The 18,785-nt window shown below is 57.7% G+C and overlaps 1 protein-coding gene across 1 annotated transcript in view; it reads left to right on the plus strand.

Moving 5' to 3' along the window:
* The window catches only part of PTPRN2 (protein tyrosine phosphatase receptor type N2), a 693,051-nt gene that overhangs the window by 161,293 nt on the left and 512,973 nt on the right, over positions 1-18,785 (plus strand). Inside the window, exon 3 of the mRNA XM_032644042.1 lies at positions 16,399-16,512. Within this exon, the coding sequence (XP_032499933.1) occupies positions 16,399-16,512 (114 nt within the window). The remainder of the gene's footprint in view (positions 1-16,398; positions 16,513-18,785) is intronic.

The raw sequence follows: 18,785 nt of genomic DNA on the forward strand, positions 1-18,785 counted from the left end.
TTAGAGCCCAGACTCTGTGAGGATTCTGTCAGCGGTGCCCGCGGCGTCGTGGGTGTGGGTGGACACTGGGCTCCGTGCCCCCATCTGAGGGACCCTCTGTTGAGTGTGGTCTCAGTGAGGCCTCACTAGACGTGGTGCCCTCGGCGCCCTGCTTCTGCGTGTGTCCCAGGTCCTGGGTTCTGAGGGGACACCCCATCTATTAGTGCAGTTACTTGATATTAAAACTGTCAGAGAAAGGAAAGCGGTTTCATCAGGACCTCAGCTAATGAGAGCTGGCTGCACGTTCCTTTCCTTAGGCATCTGGGCTCTTGCAGGGCTGCCATTCTTAATCATATTTTAATTTTCAAATAAATTACTTTCATTATCCTTTCATTTCCCATACCATGTGTGCATCACTGCTCATTAATGTTTGTCAGCTCTTCTCTGAGCTTGGTTTTTAAATAGCCATGGCTGCAGTGCAGTAATTAAGGGTGATCCATGTTGGTTTATAGGAATTATTATTTTTTAGTCTTTGAGAAGACGACGTAGAGAGTTGCTGAAATTGGTCCTTTTGATGGAAGCCTGTGAAGGCCATGTGAGGACGGGGACTGTCCTTGACCTTGACTGGACGAGGCTCCTGGGTCCAGCTGGCTTTTCATCAGGAGGTCTGTCTGGGGTCTGGCAGGGACCAGACTGGCTGTCAGCCTCACCAGAGATCTTTCTGCCAACAGGAAACCAAATGAAGTTGTTTTTGTAAATCCACTCTTCGAGGAAACTCATCCAGGGCTTCCCTGGCGGTCCAGTGGTTAAGACTTCCCCTTCCAGTGCAGGGGGTGTGGGTTCGATCCCTGGTCGGGGAGCTAAGACCCCACATGAGTCAAGGCCAAAAGTCCAAGACATAAAACAGAAACAATATTGTAACAAATTCAATAAAGACTTTAAAAATGGTCCACATAAAAAAAAAAATCTTTAACAAAATAAATAAAAAAACTCATCCCCCCAGGAGCTGATCTTGTTCAAATCAAAACCAAGACACTTTCAAGTTAAATCATGGGCTCTTCCCCTGGATATGCTTGTCTCTAATGAGGCCTTGGGTTCTGATGATGCATTTTAACCCACACATGGACGGCTTTGAACCATGAGGTTCTGGATCGCGGGCCTCGGGGAGGAGCGCTGCTTCTTCCTTATCTCTGGGCAGCTCTCTGACCATCACTTCACGCCGTCTCGAATTCACAGCCTGGTGAGTCTACGGGCCTGTCTGCCATCACCCTCCTCCAAGTGGGGAGCTACTCTCTCATTCTCATTCATTCGCCAAGTTTCTTATTGCTCTTTTAGAAATGCAGTAAAATATACATGACATAAAATGTACTATTTATTTTAACCTTTTGGGTCCATAATCCCATGGCATCCAGTACATTCACATTGTTGTACAGCTATCACCACCGTCACCTCCAGAAGTTTCTCATCTTCCCAAATTAAAACTCCGTCCCCATTAAACACAACTCCCCTTGCCCCCCGCCGGCCACTGGGACCCACCGTCTACTTTCTGTTTGTATGAATTTGATCGCTGTAGGTGCTCATATGACTGGAATCATACAGTATTTGTCCTTCTGTTGTAGCAGCTGTCAGGATTTCTTTCCTTTTTCAGGCTGAATCATGGGTGGACCACATTTTGTTTATCTGTTCATCCATCAGTGGACACTTGAGTTGCTTCCTGGGTGCTGTGAACATGCGGCTGCAGATATCCCTTCACGCCCCTGCTTTAGATTTTGGTACACTATTATTAAGTAATTTCCACGGGCCAGGCGTTCTGGTGAGTGGGACCCACCTTCCCTACTGCAAGGGGACAGGTGCACACATGATGGTTTCAGAATGCAGGGCTCACTGGACGCCAGGGAGGGTAGGTGATGCCGGGGGTCGGAGGGGCCAGGAGATTGAGACCTGGGGGAGCGGTGAGCCGATTCCCAGCTGCACGGACTGGACCCCGCGATGCGGAGAGCGTCCTGGGACTGTCGGGAGGGGTGAGGTGAAACAGGAGCCTCCAGTACAGCAGGGCCCCACTGCTCCCCCACTGAGCACGCAGAACGCTGAGGGAAGGGAGACCGGGGCAGTAGAGCCCCTGACCCTGCACTTTCAACGTCGGGAGGGTGAGGGTGAGGTCATCTCCAGGATGCACCCTAACACATTCCCTGAGCACGTGGGGCCTTGCTGGGTCTGGGGGGGGGCAGGCACGCCCACACGTACATTGCCATCCCAGGAGAGCTGGGCTCCTGGCGGGCCAGAGGGCAGGACCCTGAGGCGAGGCTCTGGCCCGGGGTCTGCGCCTCCTGGACCCCCCTGAGGGGAAGGCTGGTGGCCACAGAGCCACCCTCCCCAGTGTGCCTCCCTGGCCACATGGTCCTCCTTCCACCAGCTTGAGGACAGATCTGGGAACAAGGCGGGGAGAGGGTCTCTGTGGGTTTGACCTTGGCTGGGGCATCCTCCTGAGGCTGGAGCCAGGGGCAGACCCTCTGGGCTTCCCAGACTCGGGGCTGTGAGTGGCTCGGCTGGGTGGCCCTGGGCTGGAGGGCATATATGTGGGTGACTCAGCATGCAGGACCTTCCATTCTGAGGAGCTACCTCTGTCTGTGAGAGTGGAGGGGGCAGGGAAGTGGGGAGGGTAAGAGGAGGAGGGGGGAGAAAGAGGGGTAAGGGGAGAGAGAGAGGGAGGGGGAGAGGTGAGGGATCCTTATGATAAACCTGGGTATGGACAAGTCCCCTCCTCCCTCTCCCCTCCCCTCCCCCTCCCTCCCTCCCTCCCCTCCCCTCCCCTCCCTCCTCCCTCTTCCTCCCCTCCTTTTCCTCCCCTCCCTCCCCTCCCTCCCCTCCCTCCCTCCCTCCCCTCCCATCCCTCCCCTCCCTCCCCTCCCTCCCCTCCCCTCCTCCCCCTCCCTCCTCCTCCCTGCCCTCCCCCATCCCTCCCCTCCCTCCCCTCCCTCCCCTCCCCTCCTCCCCCTCCCTCCTCCTCCCTGCCCTCCCCCCTCCCTCCCCTCCCTCCCCTCCCCCTCCCCCTCCCCCTCCCTCCCTCCCCTCCCCTCCCTCCCTCCCCCTCCCTCCCCTTACCTCCTCCTCCCTCCCCTCCCTCCTCCTCCCTCCCCTCCCTCCTCCTCCCTCCCCTCCCTCCTCCTCCCTCCCTCCCCCTCCCTCCCCTCCCCTCCCCTCCCTCCCTCCCCTCCCCTCCTCCCCCTCCCTCCTCCTCCCTCCCTCCCCCTCCCTCCCCTTCCCTCCCCTCCCTCCCTCCCCTCCCCTCCTCCCCCTCCCTCCTCCTCCCTCCCCTCCCTCCCCCTCCCTCCCCCTCCCTCCCCCTCCCTCTCCCTCCCTCCCCTCCCCTCCCCTCCCCTCCCCTCCCTCGCTCCCCTCCCCTCCCCTCCCTCGCTCCCCTCCCTCCCTCCCTCCCCTCCCCTCCCTCCCTCCCTCCCCCTCCCTCCCCTTCCCTCCCCTCCCTCCCTCCCCTCCCCTCCTCCCCCTCCCTCCTCCTCCCTCCCCTCCCTCCCCCTCCCTCCCCTCCCCTCCTCGCTCCCCTCCCCTCCCCTCCCCTCCCCTCCCCTCCCTCGCTCCCCTCCCCTCCCCTCCCCTCCCTCCCTCCCTCCCCTCCCTCCCCTCCCCTCCCCTCCCTCCTCCTTCCTCCCCCTCCCTCCTCTTCCCTCCCCTCCCTCCCTCTGGAAGGTGGGCAAGACCCTCTTCAGTAGGTGGGACAGGAGTGGGTGCAGAGGCAAGTGATGGATGGCTGTTTTTGAGTAACTGTCACCGTCCAGATAAGACGAGGGCTACAGATTCCGTCCCCGTATCCCGCATAATGTGCCATTTTCATTCGGTGCTGCTCACAGCCCTAAGCGCCAGGCCTTTCTGTTCTTCTCTGAATAGTCAGTGGAACGTTCCGGGCTGATAAGCGAGGCGGCCTGGTTCCCTGGCAACGGGCTGGAGCGGAGGGCTGCCGATGGGAGATGAGCTGCCTCAGATAAGCCAGCTCGCTTCCTGCTGCTTGTCTGTGCGCTCAGGACAGACGACAGCAAAAAAGCCGCCCAGGCCAGGCCCTCGCCTGTGGGCAGGGACACCCCACCCGAGAGCTTGCAGCTGAGGCCTGCACATCGGGCGCAGTCAGAGGTTTGGTGTTTGCTTCTTCATCTTTTTTTTTTTTTTTTTGCAGTACGCGGGCCTCTCACTGCTGTGGCCTCTCCCGTTGCGGAGCACAGGCTCCTGATACACAGGCTCAGTGGCCATGGCTCATGGGCCCAGCCGCTCCGCGGCATGTGGGATCCTCCCGGACCGGGGCACGAACCCGCGTCCCCTGCATCGGCAGGCGGACTCCCAACCACTGCGCCCCCGGGGAAGCCCTGCTTCTTCATCTTTTAATTGTCTTTCTTCCAGTAAATGCCCCTTAGTGTAGTTGAGACCCTGCCGGCGTCTGGGAGCTGTCTTCCTGCACACGAGCCCTGTGTCCACTCCACTCTCGTCTGCCCTTGAATCTTGGCTTTTATTTCCTGGTTTTTGTAAAAGAACGTGGGATTGTAGAATTGGAAGAGAAGTTCAGATCATTTGGTTCCTCTCTGTTATTTTCAGAAACAAACCAACAAAATTCAAACCCCAAGCCCCTGACGACCAGAGAGGCTGAGCATAGGGTGAAAGTCACACAGCCCTCTGGGCTCCTCCAGGCTGCGCTTCCGAAGGCGCTTCCTGCTTCCCAGCAGCGATTTCGAGGGTGACCATGGTGCGTTTTGGTTGGTCTACGTGAACATTCTCTCCCCGCGACAGTCCATCTAACTTCCCCATAGAAAATGCAAAGACAATTTGGCTATTAGAAGTTGTGCTTTAGCTTTTTTTTGATGTTATCACTTGTCCACATATCTGACTCTTAGAGAAGACGTGAGGCTCCATCTCCATCTCTGCGAGGCTGGTGCGCGTTGAGACAGGCCTCTTATTCATTTACTCAGAGGCATGCCTTGGGCCTGTGTTGCAGGCCAGCACTGGGTTTACGCTAGAATTCTGGTCGCCTTTCAGTTGGGAGTTTACTATCATGATTTTTAATTATGTTCTGCTTTCCTCTGACGACAGTAGCAACAAAAGTAAGGAAGCAGCAAAGAGCTGTAGCGTGAGTCGGATGAATTTGGAGTTGAAATGGGAAATCCTAGCCGAGGAGCAGAGGGAAGCAGCCGTGCTGCCCTCGGCGGTCAGGCTGCTGCACCGAGTCGTACATTTGCCTGGAGTCCCCAGCCTGTGGGAGAAAAGGGGGAAAACAATAGACTGTATGCGGTTTTCTAAAAAATATAAACGTTCACATATGAGGTGAAACAAAGAGGGACGAGTGACTCAGAGTCCAGGGAGGGTTTTATCAACAATTCTGCAGTCCAACCGGCTTTATTGTCCTTATGCTCAAAATGACCATCTTTTACGTCAGCTGTCTTGTATCCCGACGGTGAGGATTTTAATAATTCATTGAACTGCCGCAGAGGCAGAGCCACGAGGACATCTGGCATGGGTGTATGTGTGTGAAAGAGTGTGGAAAAATTCTCCACCATAAAGAAAGAGTGGACTTCAGGCTCAATGGCCGTGACCTCAGTCCTGAGAATGAGACGCCTGGAGGATGGTCAGTGCTGGGTCCTGGAAGCGGGGCAGCGGCCGAGGGGCCGAGCTTGCCCCCGTCGGAGGCCGGCTTCTTCTCCACGGTCTCGGGCCACAGGAGCGGCACTCCTCTCCGCCTAGGGTCCTCTGGATTTCGTCCCCTCGGGCCGCCTGTGTGGACAGCAGTCCCTGTGGCGTCCAGGTGGTGGACACTGGATCTTGAGCGTGGCTGAGCAGCTCTGCAAAGCCTGGTGCTTTGGGGACTGGAATGAACCTCCGCCCGCCTGGTGCTCTCGGGCCGAGGCCCCCGGCTGCTAGAGGGGCAGCACCACGCAGGTCTCTGGCTGTGGCGGCCGCCTCTGTTCAGTTCTCTGTTCAGACACAAGTGGACAGACGGGCCCAGTGCAGGGAGGAGCCGGTGCTGGCGGGGGCTGGCTGCCACTCTCGGAAGGGGTGAAGGTGGGCAGTTCCTGCTCTCAGAGCAGCTGCAGTGCAGAGGCTCCTGGTGCCCCACGGGCTTTCACGCAAGCCCAGAGCGTTCGAACCAGAATGGATCTTGGAAAATATCTAATTCAGCTGTTGTGTTTTAGGAACTGAGGCACAGAGCAGGGAAGTCACATGCCCGGGGTTGCACAGCAGGCTGGCGGCAGAGCTGGGACTGGAGCCTGTTTCCTGCTGTTGTCTCCTCGCCCCTTAGTAGAACTCGGTTACGAGGCAGACGCGGTCCTCCAGGCCTGAAGCGAGCGTGAGCTGCAGCTTCAGCGTCGTGCTCAGCAGCGTGGAAGCCGTCCGACCAGGATCTTCTTAGGACTTAGCCCAGAGCGGTGTGTTGTCTTTCCACCCAGACTTTAAATTATACTCTGTTGTCACCGGTTGACGGAAAACCGTGGGCGCCAAAGCATCAGGCCAGGGCCAAGGGTGAGGGTGGCTGCAGGCGGCGCGCGTCCTGGTGGTGAGCGGGGGTCAAGGGCGGCGGCGACCCAGGCAGGTCACCCGGCCCCTCAGGATGTCAGCCTTCCGGTCTGTAGGACGAAAGGGCCTGAACACAATACACGCTGCTGCTCTCTTCAGCTCTGGTTAAAAAACCCCATGTGTTCCAGAATCCCGGGGTGCGGTCTGCGGGCTGAGGCGCGGAGACCCAGGCGCTGGGGCACGAGCATCAGGCTGGTGGCCAGGCCGGGGTCTGGCCGTGGTGGGAAGAGAGCAGAAGCCAGGAAGACGGAGGAAGCGGTTCAGAGAAGTTAGCGCCTCCACTGGGGATCTGTTGCTGCTCCCGCCTAGACGGTCCGATTCCAGCAACTGGAAGCCATCCTTCGTGATGCTGAGTTGGGTTTTCTTTGCAGGAAGGGCTGAGCTTTGGAGGCTCAGGTGTGATTCGGCTTTGACGGTCAGTGCCGTGCTCAGGATCCCAGAGGCCAGCTCCCACCGGCTGGCTCTGGAGGCCCAGAACTTTCTGTGCCGGCGCCCCAAACACTTCGGTCTTCAGGGGTCGGAAGTCCCTAAAGAGTTTAGCTGCAGCCTGGTGTGGGTGGCGGCCTTGCACAGACCCAGCCCCACCTTGGCTGTCGGTGATTGGCCGGGCTGTTCTAAGGGAAGCACCGCACGGAGCCGGTGGCAGGGTCAGCGGAGGAGGCTCCCGGCGTTTGGGGGGGCCTGTGCGCCCTCTCCTTGGCTCTCTGCACGGCCGGAGCCTAAACCACCGCTGAGGAAGGCCTCCAGGTCACGCGGACGGCCTTCCACGTTGGGGTCCGGCTGTGCGGGGGCAACCCCGGGGGGATGGGCGGCAGGGCCCCCGCCGGCCCGTGGCGCCCACCAGGCTGCAGGCTCTGCCCTCTCCCACCTCCCCAAGTGCGTTCCTGAGGCTGTTTACCCCGGAAAAGTGTGATGACCCCCGGAGTCCCCAAAAGGTAGCTTTGGTTTTGTTTAATGGGATCCCCGTGGGTCCTGGAAGCTGGTTCTGATGCGACCTGGTTGCCTCAGCACGAGGTTGTACAGTTCACACCTGTGGGTGGTTGGGTCAGCAGCCGCCAGCCGTCTCTCACCCCAGGGTCCCGCTGGGAGGAGGGGCCAGGGCGCCAGCGCCCACGTGAAGCCGGAGAAGTGTGTCCTGGCCGGCTGGGGGCTCTCCCCAGGCCTCCGCCTCCCTGTGTGTGTCCCGGGAGCCCTCAGAAGCGGGCCTGCTGAGCCATGCCCTAATTCTACATTTAAGGTTTTGAGGGACTTCATACTTTCCACAGCTGCCGCATCTCTGTACATTCCCAGCAACGCTGCACGGGGACTAGTTGTGTAGATTGTTTGCTTCCTGAAGAAAAATCATATTTGTCTTGATGCTTTACCTAGGTTGTTAGTTTCTTAAGATCCGGGTTCCGTCGAGTTCTCCGATCTGTCAGACGCTGAGCACGTGCATGAGTCAGGGCGACTATCGGACGCTTTGCCTTTGATTTTGTTTCCTTGGGAAGCATGGAAGCAGCTGAGCAGTGAGGACGTCCCGGCCTCGTCCAGCCCTCAGCCCTGAGCCGAGCTGGGAGTGGCGGTGTGGCAGGGCTGACCGCAGGTCTGGAGGCAGCACCGGTCTGTGGGCCCCTTTCCAGTCGGGGGAGCCCCAGCCGCCTCAGTAGCCCCGCGTCTCGGCGGCCACCACGGCGGAGCTGCCTTCGCCCACCTGAACCCAGTGGGTGGGAGGCGCCGCTTCCAGGATGGCCGCGCGGGGTGGGGAACGACCTCCAGAAGGCCGTGGACGCTTCCTGTGGCCGCGGGGGCGACTTGGCCGAGGTGTGGAGTCCACAGAGAGCTGTCGCTGGTGCCCGCTGGCTACAGGAGCCACGTGCTGGCCAGCCCCCTTTCTCCTTCCGTCCTGGATGTGGGCTCGGGCAGTCACAATGGCGAGGGTCCTTGAGCTGCCTGAACCTGGAGCAGCTGGCCCTGCTCCCCATGCCCCGGCTGGGTGCTTCTCGTCGCAGCCACATGAGAGAGCTGGCGTGACGGTAGTAAAGAGCACGGACGCCGGAGCCAGCCTGCCACTTCCTATGTGACCTGCGGCAAGTCGCTCAACCTCTCTGGGCCCTAGTTTTCCCAACAGAGAAAGGGGACCGTGATAGCTTAGACCACTGAGGACTGTCATAGGATTAACCGGGTTGAGTGTGTCAAGAATGGGGCCTGGCACTCCGTAACCATCCATAAACGTTCACTCTTATTTTGAGAGCTGACATACACGGGACCACAGGGATTTTAGAGAACAAGACACTCCATCGCTGCAGCGTAACTATGACGACCACGTTTTCTATGTCAAAAACTGGGATCACGTTCTGAAAGGAGGCTTGTGCTCTGCTGATGCCAGACAGTGCAGGGAGGCCATTTGGAGGATCCTGGCTGGACCCGCAGGCATTACGGTGGGAGCTGGGGCTGTAACTTTGGGTGACTCCCGACCCTCTGTGTGAAGTGGGCTGATGGGGCCCATGTGCAGCACGTTCCTGGGAGTATGTCCGGCACTCGACGAGTTATTACCAGTAAAATGCTCAGGAAAGCGCTTGGACGGGAGCAGGCTCTGTTCTTTGCCGTCTTCACACTCTCCCCACGTGGGCGGGCCTGACCTCTGCTTGGCTGTGCCCTGACCCCCAGCCCGGCCCCTTGGCCTGGGGCTCAGTACCAAGTTTACCTTCCCGGACCTCATTCCACTTTGCGGGGTGGGGAAGTGGACCACTGACATTTACAGAAGGGGTGGTGGGGTATCACCACCTCCTGAGCCCGGGGGCCTGAGCTCAGGCCTCTGTCGGTCCCCGGCCGTGCTGTGCACACGCCGCCCCATCGCAGGAGCCTGGAATTGCGTTCCCCGAGAATAGAAACAATTTTACAGCCTCGCTGCACAAGTGCATGTGGAGGGTATTTTATCAATTCAAAGAAAAGAGTTTTCTCTTCTCCGGAGAATTCTTTGCAACAGGGTAGTGGCTCCGGGCTGCTGTTACCCTTCTCTTCTCCAGAAATGTCTGGGGAGGACTTTTTTCTTGCTGCTGCACCCCTGGGGCTCTGAGGGAGCAGTGGGTTCCTTCTTATGCGACGACAGTGTAAGAGGTCCTGTGTGATCAAGGGAGCCCTGGGCAGCACGGTGGGGAGGCCCAGGCTTCCACCTGGAGGGGTGGGTGGGGAAAAGCCTGGGGTTCTGAGGGGTCCCAGAAGGGGAATCAGGAGAGAATGAAAGGGTGCTCCAGCCTGGAACGTCAGGACCCTGGAGCCTGGGGCTCCCCGGGCTGGCCTGCGAGCCTGGTGCAGGTGGCTGTCGATAGACGGGGAGACTGCCTGGTCGTGGACTCTGCAGACGCGGGACTGCAGACCCTGGCTTTGCTTCTCCAGGGGCGAGGGGTGTGTGCGTGCCTGAGGCCTGATTAACGGGCCGCGGGCTTGGTGCTGAGGGGGCAGGGATGCCTCTGCAGTGGGGCCCCTTGGTGTGGCCTGTGCTTGGCACTTCCTCTGTGGTGGCAGCTGTCCCGCCGGGCATGAGGGGCGCCTCCAATCCAGAGGGGAGGGCACAGGTGCCCTCGGCCCGTCAGGCTGAGCCTGCACTCGCAGGCTCGTGGCCTCTTCCCTGTGAGGGAAGGGATTCTGACGCGGGTGACTCACACCGTGTCTCTCACCGGCCCCACGATTACTTTACAGCCGCCTCTGGTGCCCCCTCATTTCCAAGGACTTGATCATTGTGGCCTCTGCTGCCTAATCTCTTCTTGCTGCAAAATCAAGACGTTGATCTTGAGGTTCCCAGGCAACCGAGGTAACACGTTTACACGCGCGTGTTATGTACGCGCATAAACGAGTCACGCGATTGCTGAGCAGCTGGGTACGTTGCAATAATTTGTAAATGTGCCCTCAGCTAATTAGCCCACTTCGAGAGTCGAGGTTAGGTGATCACATCGTCTTTATTAATCCCCCGTCCTATGACCTCTTCCCAGAGATAATGAAGAAATGTAAAAAAAAGACATATAACAAACAAAAACAGGCAAAGACCTTAGGAAAGAGGATGGAATGTTACGGGAGCAAAGAAAATAATTACTTCACTGAAATGAACAGTACCAAAGCCTGCACAACTGAGAAAGGCTGGTAGCCTGGCAGGAGCTGCCTGGTGGGCCCAGGCGGAGAGGGTCCTGGAAGGTGGAAGGCAGTCCATCCCAGCGCTGGGGTCTGGGTGGGGGGTCCTCCCATGGTCTCGGGATAAAGATGGCCGTGAAACCGGGGGTGACTGTTCTCAGCAGGTGCACGATTAGGTTCCATAGGCTTTTCTCTTAGAAGGTCCTTTAACGCCAGCCCGAGGCACATCACCGAAGGGACACCTGGCAAAAACAGGTGTCTCAGGGGGAGCCTAAACCGACTTGTTCCAGCCCATGGCTGCCCGCTGGCCTGACCTGATGGTTCTGGGTCGTTCTCTGAGACACCCAGCACGCAGCAGTCCCGGAAAGCCACGGCATCTTGAGGGTGAAGGCTCAGCGTCTCCACGTGTCCCTCCCCCAAGCAGAGGTGCACCAGGCCCGCCTTCTCCATGTGTGAGGCTGGGAAGTGGATGTGCTCAGGGCGGGGGGGTGGCAGCACCTGAGTATGAGACGGGAGGAGGCGCAGTGTTGGCTGAGAAAATATGGAGACACGTGCTCCTCGTTTGCTGTCCCTACTGTGAGCCCCTGTTTTGCCTCAGTGATTCGGGTCCTTAATCCAGCCAGGTCATCTGCTGGGAGTTGAAGACTTCTAAATCTACGTGAGGGTTCTAGCTAGTGGTGTTCTACATTTCTCTGGGCATCTCTGTTTTATTCCAGGCAAACGCAAAATCACCAGTTAATCAGATACAGATGTTTATTTAATCCACCGTGGCTGCAGAGCGCGGTGTCAGATGCTTGGGAGGTTGAAGGGGCGGGAGCTGTGACGCCTGCCTTCTAGGAGCTCGGGCACTCCTGGACCAGAGAAGCATGTTGGTGCCCAAGGGTTGGGGGGTGGGGGGGGGTCTTGTCGACATGGAGATGTGAGTGCATGTGTGTGCACACGCATGTGGTGGTGAGGCTGGCGATACACGCAGTCCCACGTTCTCGGGGAAGTGATCTGGAAAGCTGGTCCAGGAGGAGGCCTTGAGACGGGCCTGCATCGGTGTTGAGGGGATAGTGATGGTTATGAGTGAAAGTGACGTTTGCCTGTAGAGATCGTGCTCTGGTTAAAACAGATGAACAGACAAGATAAACAAGCAGTTTTTTCACATTCTTCCAAAAATCCAACCAAAAAATTGTTAATGTTTTCCCTTCCCAGTGGAAGAAATCAGCCTCCCAGTTCTAGGTGACTGACAATCAGTGTCTCTAAACAGCTTTTGCTCCCAGAACTTCTGGTCTGTGGTGCTTGGTTGGCTGGGAGATGGCCATCTGCTTTCTCAGGGCCTCAAACATCCCTTCCATTCCTATCTTTAGACCCATCCAATCTCTGGTCCCCAGAGGCAGTGGGGATCCGTCTTCTGCTCTGCAGAATAAATGAGGGATGTGGGGACAGCTTCAGAATTCCGCTGAGTTCCCCAAGTTTGGGAAGTCCAAGTCCATGCCTGCATCTGTGGTTGCTGTGGTCACCTCCCATAGAGGTCTGGGGGGTGACTTCCCCCTAGAGGGATGCAGTCTCCCTCCCCTGGAGGCCCGTGGGCAGTGCTTGGGGCCAGTGGCCATCAGGAGGCCGCCGCTGTTTCCCCACCTCTGCCAGCCAGCCTCAAGAGGGCTTTGTTACTACTTTGGAGAAACACACGTTCTACGAGCCGCCTCTCAGAATACCCCCTTGAGCCCAGAGCCTCTGTGGGACACAGACACGGGGGTGGGACCGTCCTGTAGCTGGGCAGCATCGGTGTCCTGTGGGCTCACCTCCGAAAAGGCTACGGGTCTGGCTAGTTCTTCCATCTCCACCGCCTGCACTGAGCCACCCCCTCTGCACGAGCAGCCCCCTTCAGCTCCGTGGCTCCTGGCAGAAAGCGACCCCTGCCTACAAGGCCCTGGCAGCTCCTGCAGCTCCCGGAGGAAGGCCGAGCCCTCCCCACGCCCTTGTGTCTGCCTGACCTGCCCAGCTCGCTCCAGCCTGGAGCTCTGTCACTCTTGGTCCCGGAGCCCCAGTGACCAGGCGCCTCCCTCCCTCTGCAGGTCCAGTTTCCCAGCCTGCAGGTCCTCGCCAGCCCTGCGCGGGCCAGCCCGTTTCTTAGGTGCCGCTTCTCTGGGGCCTCTGCCTGTGGCACGGGGCTGCTGCCCCTCCTTCCTGCTGTCCTCGTAGCCTGTCCACTGTGGCCCACATCACAGTTAGAGGTGAATAATTTGCGTGTGCTTAGCGCTGTGGAGCCGTCTGCCCTGTGAGCTGGAAGCCCCTGAGAGCGGAGCCACTGTTGTTCGTCTTTGCCCCGAGTGCACGTCCCACGGCCGTGCTGCCTGTTGGTCCAGCGGGACGTTAGAGCAGGGCCGTGTCCGGGGGTCAGGGGGCAGCATAGAGCAGCATGCATGGGGACGAGTCCACTCACTGGAGAGGGAAGGGGCCTCACAGACTCGCTGTGGACACGGGACCGGACATGCTCAGAGGTGTGCCGACGAGAGTGTACGCCGTCCTCCAGCAGAAGCAGAGAAGAAAGTAATGAAGTTGTTTGTTGAGGAATAAGTGAGGGAACCAGGTTTCTGGGACAGAGGTATTAGAAACATCTGTTTCTGGGGTGAGTTTAGAGGTTGGAAGAGCAGCTTCCTTGTTCTTGTGGTGAGTTTGGCAGTTAAACAAGTGTTAGAGGCTGTGTGTATCTATACACACATACACGTGGACACCAATGCACACAAACATGTACGTACACAGTAGACACATATACGCCCATACACACATGGAGGTAGACACATATGTGTACATGTACACATATACACACATTCACATACATATACACAACACACATCTACATATGCTTACACACATTTGCAGGCATGAAAACACACACATATGTAGACACACAGTACATAGCACACACATGCGCGTACACTTATACCTTGGTGTCCTTTAAATATGGTGGTAAAGATGAACGACATTATTGAAAAACGCATTGGGTAAGACAGTAATGAGCACAGCACACCTACTAGAACAGCCAAGATCCAGACGCTGACAACACCGAACGCTGGCGAGGAGCAACAGGGACCCTCACTTCTGGTGGGGACGCGCAGGGGGCGGCCGCTGGGGACAAAAGCTTGGTGGTCAATTACAAAACTAGACAGACTCTTACCGTAGGATCCAGCAGCTGTGCTCCTTGGCATTTACCCAGAGGAGCTGAAAACATGTCCACACAAAAACCTGCATATGGATGTTTATAGCAGCTTTATTCATAGCCGCCCAAACCTGGAAGCAACCAAGATGTCCTTGGGTAGGCGAATGGGTAGATAAACGGTGGTGCATCCCGGTGGTGGAATAGTGTTCAGTGTTAGTAAGAAATGGCTGTTGAGCCTCGGAAAGACATGGAGGAAGCGGAAATGAATACGACTGAGTGAAGGAGGCCAGTCTGAGCAGGCTGTGTCCTGTATGACTCCAACCATACGACATGCTGGACAAGGCAAACTCACGGAGACAGTGAAAAACATCACTGCTTGCTGGCGTCAGGGAGGAGGAGGGATGAACGGGTGGGGCACAGGGGATGCTAGGGCAGAGAGAATACTCTGTATGACACTGTGATAGTGGATACACGTCAGTGTACATTTGTTCAAGCCCATAGAAGTACAGCACCAAGAGTAAACCCTAACGTGAACTATGGGTTCCGTACCCGTATGCTGATGGCGTGTCAATGTAGGTTCGTCAGCGGTAACAAATGCGCCATTTGATGGGAATGTTGATTATGGGGAGGCTGTGCCTGCACAGGGGCAGGAGGTTTATGGGGAGTCTGTGTACCTTCCTCTTAATTTTGCTGTGAACCCAACACTGCTCTGAACAATAAAGTTTATTAATTGAAAGAAGCTCCTGGGGACAGTGTCTCTACCTCATCAGTGCGGCTGGAGTCTAGGGGTGAAGAGCGTCCGGGGTTAGCTTTCAGACGATCCAAACAATTAAATGATTAGCTAACACTGATTCCAAAAGCACAAACAATATTATGTGTTACGTTATCTATAGTCTAAATATATGTTTAAAAGAAGGGTTTCAAGAAAATCTGATGAATATTTTTCTTAGAATATATTTACAACGTGTACACCACAAACCAGATTGAAAGAATGAAGCCGTCACACTTGAGAAGGGAGAGAATTTACCTGGGACACTCCAAAACAGCGAGGAAATGTCTTTGCCCGTATTCGCCTCCATGACAGCCTGAGTGGTGGGGTGTTTCCTGCGGGAGGGGCTCTCAGACACGTCCCCGGAAGCGAGGCTGCCTGCAGGCGCTTAGCTGGTTGCTGATACGAACCTGACTTCTCTGCCTGCCGCTCAGCTACTGACCCCTCCCTACACTCCAGCCTCGGTTTTCTCATCTAAAACGTTGGGTTGGACCGTTTTAATGCTCCTTCCATTCCCTGGTTTCAAGATATTTCCACTTGAAGAGGGACATGAAAGTTCCGGTGCATTCTGGAGCGTCTCACTCTTCTCTCCTTGCCCCACACCCCAAGCACACCACCCACTGGCATGGAGTTCTTCGCATGAAACGGAATCAGAGAACAGGGACACTTATCGTCTGTGTTCCAGCCGAGCAGACCGTCCATCTTGCTGGGGGGTGGCCGTGGGGAGGAGACCCTCCGTCCGAGACAACTGTCCCCGGATCACTGGTGGCAGCTGGGTTAATTTCAGCGGTGCTCACCGAGCGGGGGCAGAGGCTGAAGGTTGGGCTCCTCACGTGGCCGCTGTCTGCCTGCTCCCAGCAGCCCAGCAGCCTGGCAGGTCGCCTCCCGGATTCTCTGGGCCTTGCAGAGGCCCACGGGAAGCCGGGAGGCGCTTGTGAGAGGGCACTTACGATGGCTCTCCGCTGCTTACGCGGGGCGTCCGCCCTGAGCACACGTGGAACATGCGAGCAGCAGTCGCTGACCAGCCTGGTGCTGGGCAAATGCGCTTCTGCTAATTAAACTGGTTGCATTTGAAAGGCAGTGAACAACGGAAGCGCTTTCCCCCTGCGCCAGCCTGACGCCGTAGATGCCGCCCTGGGTGAGGCCCTGGGTCCTGAATTAGCCTTTTGTACCCAAGGCGGTGATTTGAATGTTTGAACCCCCATAGGAAGCTGGTCTCAAAGTGAACAATTTGCTGAATAAAGACTAATTAGGGTCTAAATTAATTAGAAGGTGCGGTTTGAAAAGATGTTGATGAGCAGAGTCTGTCATTTCAGGCAAATAGGACAGAGCAGGATAATGGGTCCCCATTAATATCTCACTGTTCCTGGAGCCCCCCTTCTTCACCGTGTTCTGAGGAGGCCCCCTGGAAGCCAGCCCTGCCGGGGCTCCATGGCCCCGCCACCAGCGCCTCCTGCAACCGGGCACTTACGTTCCTAGGCGTCCTGTTTCTCATCTGGAAGACCGGCCCTGAAGACTATTGACCATTTGGTCACTGGACAGGCAGAAGCAAAGCTTCACATCGAAAGTGTGAAAGTCTCTGCTGGCAAATGACAAAAAGGTGGGGGCTGGGCAGGGAGGGCTGGAAAGTAGACTAAAAACCCAAACCATGCTGGACTCAGCCTTTGCATCTGTGGTTTCCATGAAGCTCTGCTTTTCATCTAAAACACTGTCACTTTGCAGGTGCTTCTGATCCTGGCAGCTCCTCGGAGCCACACCGCCGGCCGTGGCCAGGGCTTCCTGGCCGTCTGTCTGTCTCCTCTCTTACCTGACCTGCCTCCCTTTGTTGCAGACGGAGCGTTTGGACGGTGTCAGGAGCTTCCAGCCGTAGACGTGCACCACTACGAAGTGTCGCCAGGGGTCCTGCAGCACCTGACAGCCACCCTGAGGGCGCTCTCCCGCACAGGTACGCAGGCCGGGGCCCAATCCGCGCCCTGCTGCTGGGCCAGCGGCCGCTATGGCGCCAAGTGCTTGGAAGACACGTTGCTTCTTCTTAAAAGCCCTTGGCCTCTTAGGTGGTGAGGAGTTAGAAAAGGGCCGAGCCAGCCAGTGTGCGATGGGCGGGGGCAGGCGGCCTGGGTCCCTCCTGGGTTCGAGGTGGTCCCGGCAGCCGTGGCTGGCGCTGCCGGTCAGTGAGGGTGGGGGGGGTGGCCGTGTGTGTCGCTGCAAAACGGCCGCACCGCCGGAGCCCCGTTCCTAGTGTCCCAGCCCAGCCGCCCGGCTGCTCGGTGGCCCACAGGCAAATGTGCAGTCTGGAATGAGGCCCGGGAGCAGGCCAGGCGCAGCCTCCCCAGGGAGAGACGTTTTCTGCAGAGGATGAACCCTGAGGGTCTGCGCTGTGATTCACCTGCCGCGGCCTTCCCGGGCTCCTGCAGCATCGGGTCTGCCGTGGACCCTCGGAGCGCAGGCATCTCCCCTGGGCACGTGGGACCGTGGCTGCCTCCTGCCCACAGTGTCCTCAGTGTACCGGTGTCCCCTGCATGAGGCCCGTGAGAGGAAAGGCGATCAGGGTCCCAGAGCCCCAGACGGCACCGAGGGCTGGAGCGCTGACACGTGGCGCTGTGGCTGGCCTGGCCCGTGAGAGCGGGCTTCCTCTGATGACTGCTCCCACGGGTAGGGGAGCAGGTGCCGTGGGCTGTGCCACTCGCTCCGGCAGAGAAGACACGTGGCGGCGGCGGCGGTGGCGGTCGGCCCCATGCGGGTCCCGTCGTGGAACCCACCGCCGTCCTCCAGGACACGCGGCCGTCTGCGGACGGGCGTGGGAGTCCTCACCCTGCTTGGTGGTGGCACAGACCTCTGCAGTCCTCCAGGAATGGGATGTTGCTTTTGGTCTATGATGTCGTAAGTGGAAACTGCGGTGTGTGGTGGTCTTAAGTGGAGGTGCTTTGAGTGCCTTTCCCGTGTGATACCCTCACTCTGCAGGTCAGGGAACAGGGTGGGGATTCTGGCAGCCGCCGAGTGTGTGCATTCCGGAGCCGGGGAGTAACCACAGGATGGGTTTGCTCACCTGCCCCATAAGCCCCTGTGTGCCTGGCAGGCCTTGGTGATGTTTTGGGTCTTCTGGTGTTACTGTCAGTTGAGAGCCGGTGTCCAGTGGTCACGGAAGGGTGTGTTGACGTCCTTTTCCTCAGCACACAGCTGCCCCGGTAGAAGGCTGCAGGCCCCTGTTGGAGGGTCTGGCTCGTGTAGCAGAGTCTTTCCTCCAGGGGGCCTGCTCCCACCCATCCTTCAAGGGGCTCTGGTCTGTGACATGGAGGTTCCAAGTGTGGAAATGGTGGAGGGGCTGTGACTATGTTGGCGATTCAGTAGATGTAGAACTTTCCTGCTGGTGCAGGTCCCTGGATGCTGGTGGAAGGCCCATCTCGTCCAGCTCTAGGAACACTGCCAGCAGCTAACCAATGCCCCAGGCCTCGTGGGCCACTTTCTTCTGATCAGTTCCCTGTGGTGACCACATCCCCTTCTCTTTGGCACTTAAGTGCCCCCACTTGGCCCCTGCCTCCCCAAGGCACCATCATCCTGGTGCACTCAGGGGTCCCAGGTGAATGGAAGCAACTCCCAGTGTATTCCTGACACGCGTGGGCATCTCTGTGAGCTGTTCGAGGATGCTGGGACCCATGAACTTATTTCTCGTGCTCTCTGGACCCTCCTGGGGTCATGGGCAGGTCGATTGTGCTGATCTCTCTAAGCCTTTGGGCACATGCCTCTGTCACGTAAAAAGGGAGTTCTGGTGTTTCCACTTCTCTTCAGTAGGGACCTTGTGTCCCTATTTATGTCAACCGGTGGTGGAGACTGCTGGAGCCCTTGGCTGGAGAATCTGTGCTTCGGGGCCCGTATCAGTAAACTCTGCCTGGTCCAGTTTCTGTTCATTCCGCCTTGACCTCACGTCCTGAAGATCCATCCCCACATGTGTTTCTTTTGCTACAAATTGGCAACATCATGCAGTTCTTTCATGTGCTTTGCACTCTCTGTGGCCACGCCTCACCCTCTGGGCCTGCTGGGACTGCCGTCCAGACGCGGGTTGAGATGCACAGAGAGGTGCAGGGTCAGCAGGGCAGCAAGGCCACCGCCTGGGGGGCGTTCTGGGCTCCTCAGGAGAGGAAGGGGTGCTTCTCCCAGCAGAGCAGTTCTGAGGGTTCAGTGTCCCAGCTTGGTTAGGATGTGTCCTTGTATCCCCATCCC

Source organism: Phocoena sinus, chromosome 9 (genome assembly GCF_008692025.1).
Source record: "Phocoena sinus isolate mPhoSin1 chromosome 9, mPhoSin1.pri, whole genome shotgun sequence".
NCBI classification, from domain to species: Eukaryota; Metazoa; Chordata; class Mammalia; order Artiodactyla; family Phocoenidae; genus Phocoena; species Phocoena sinus.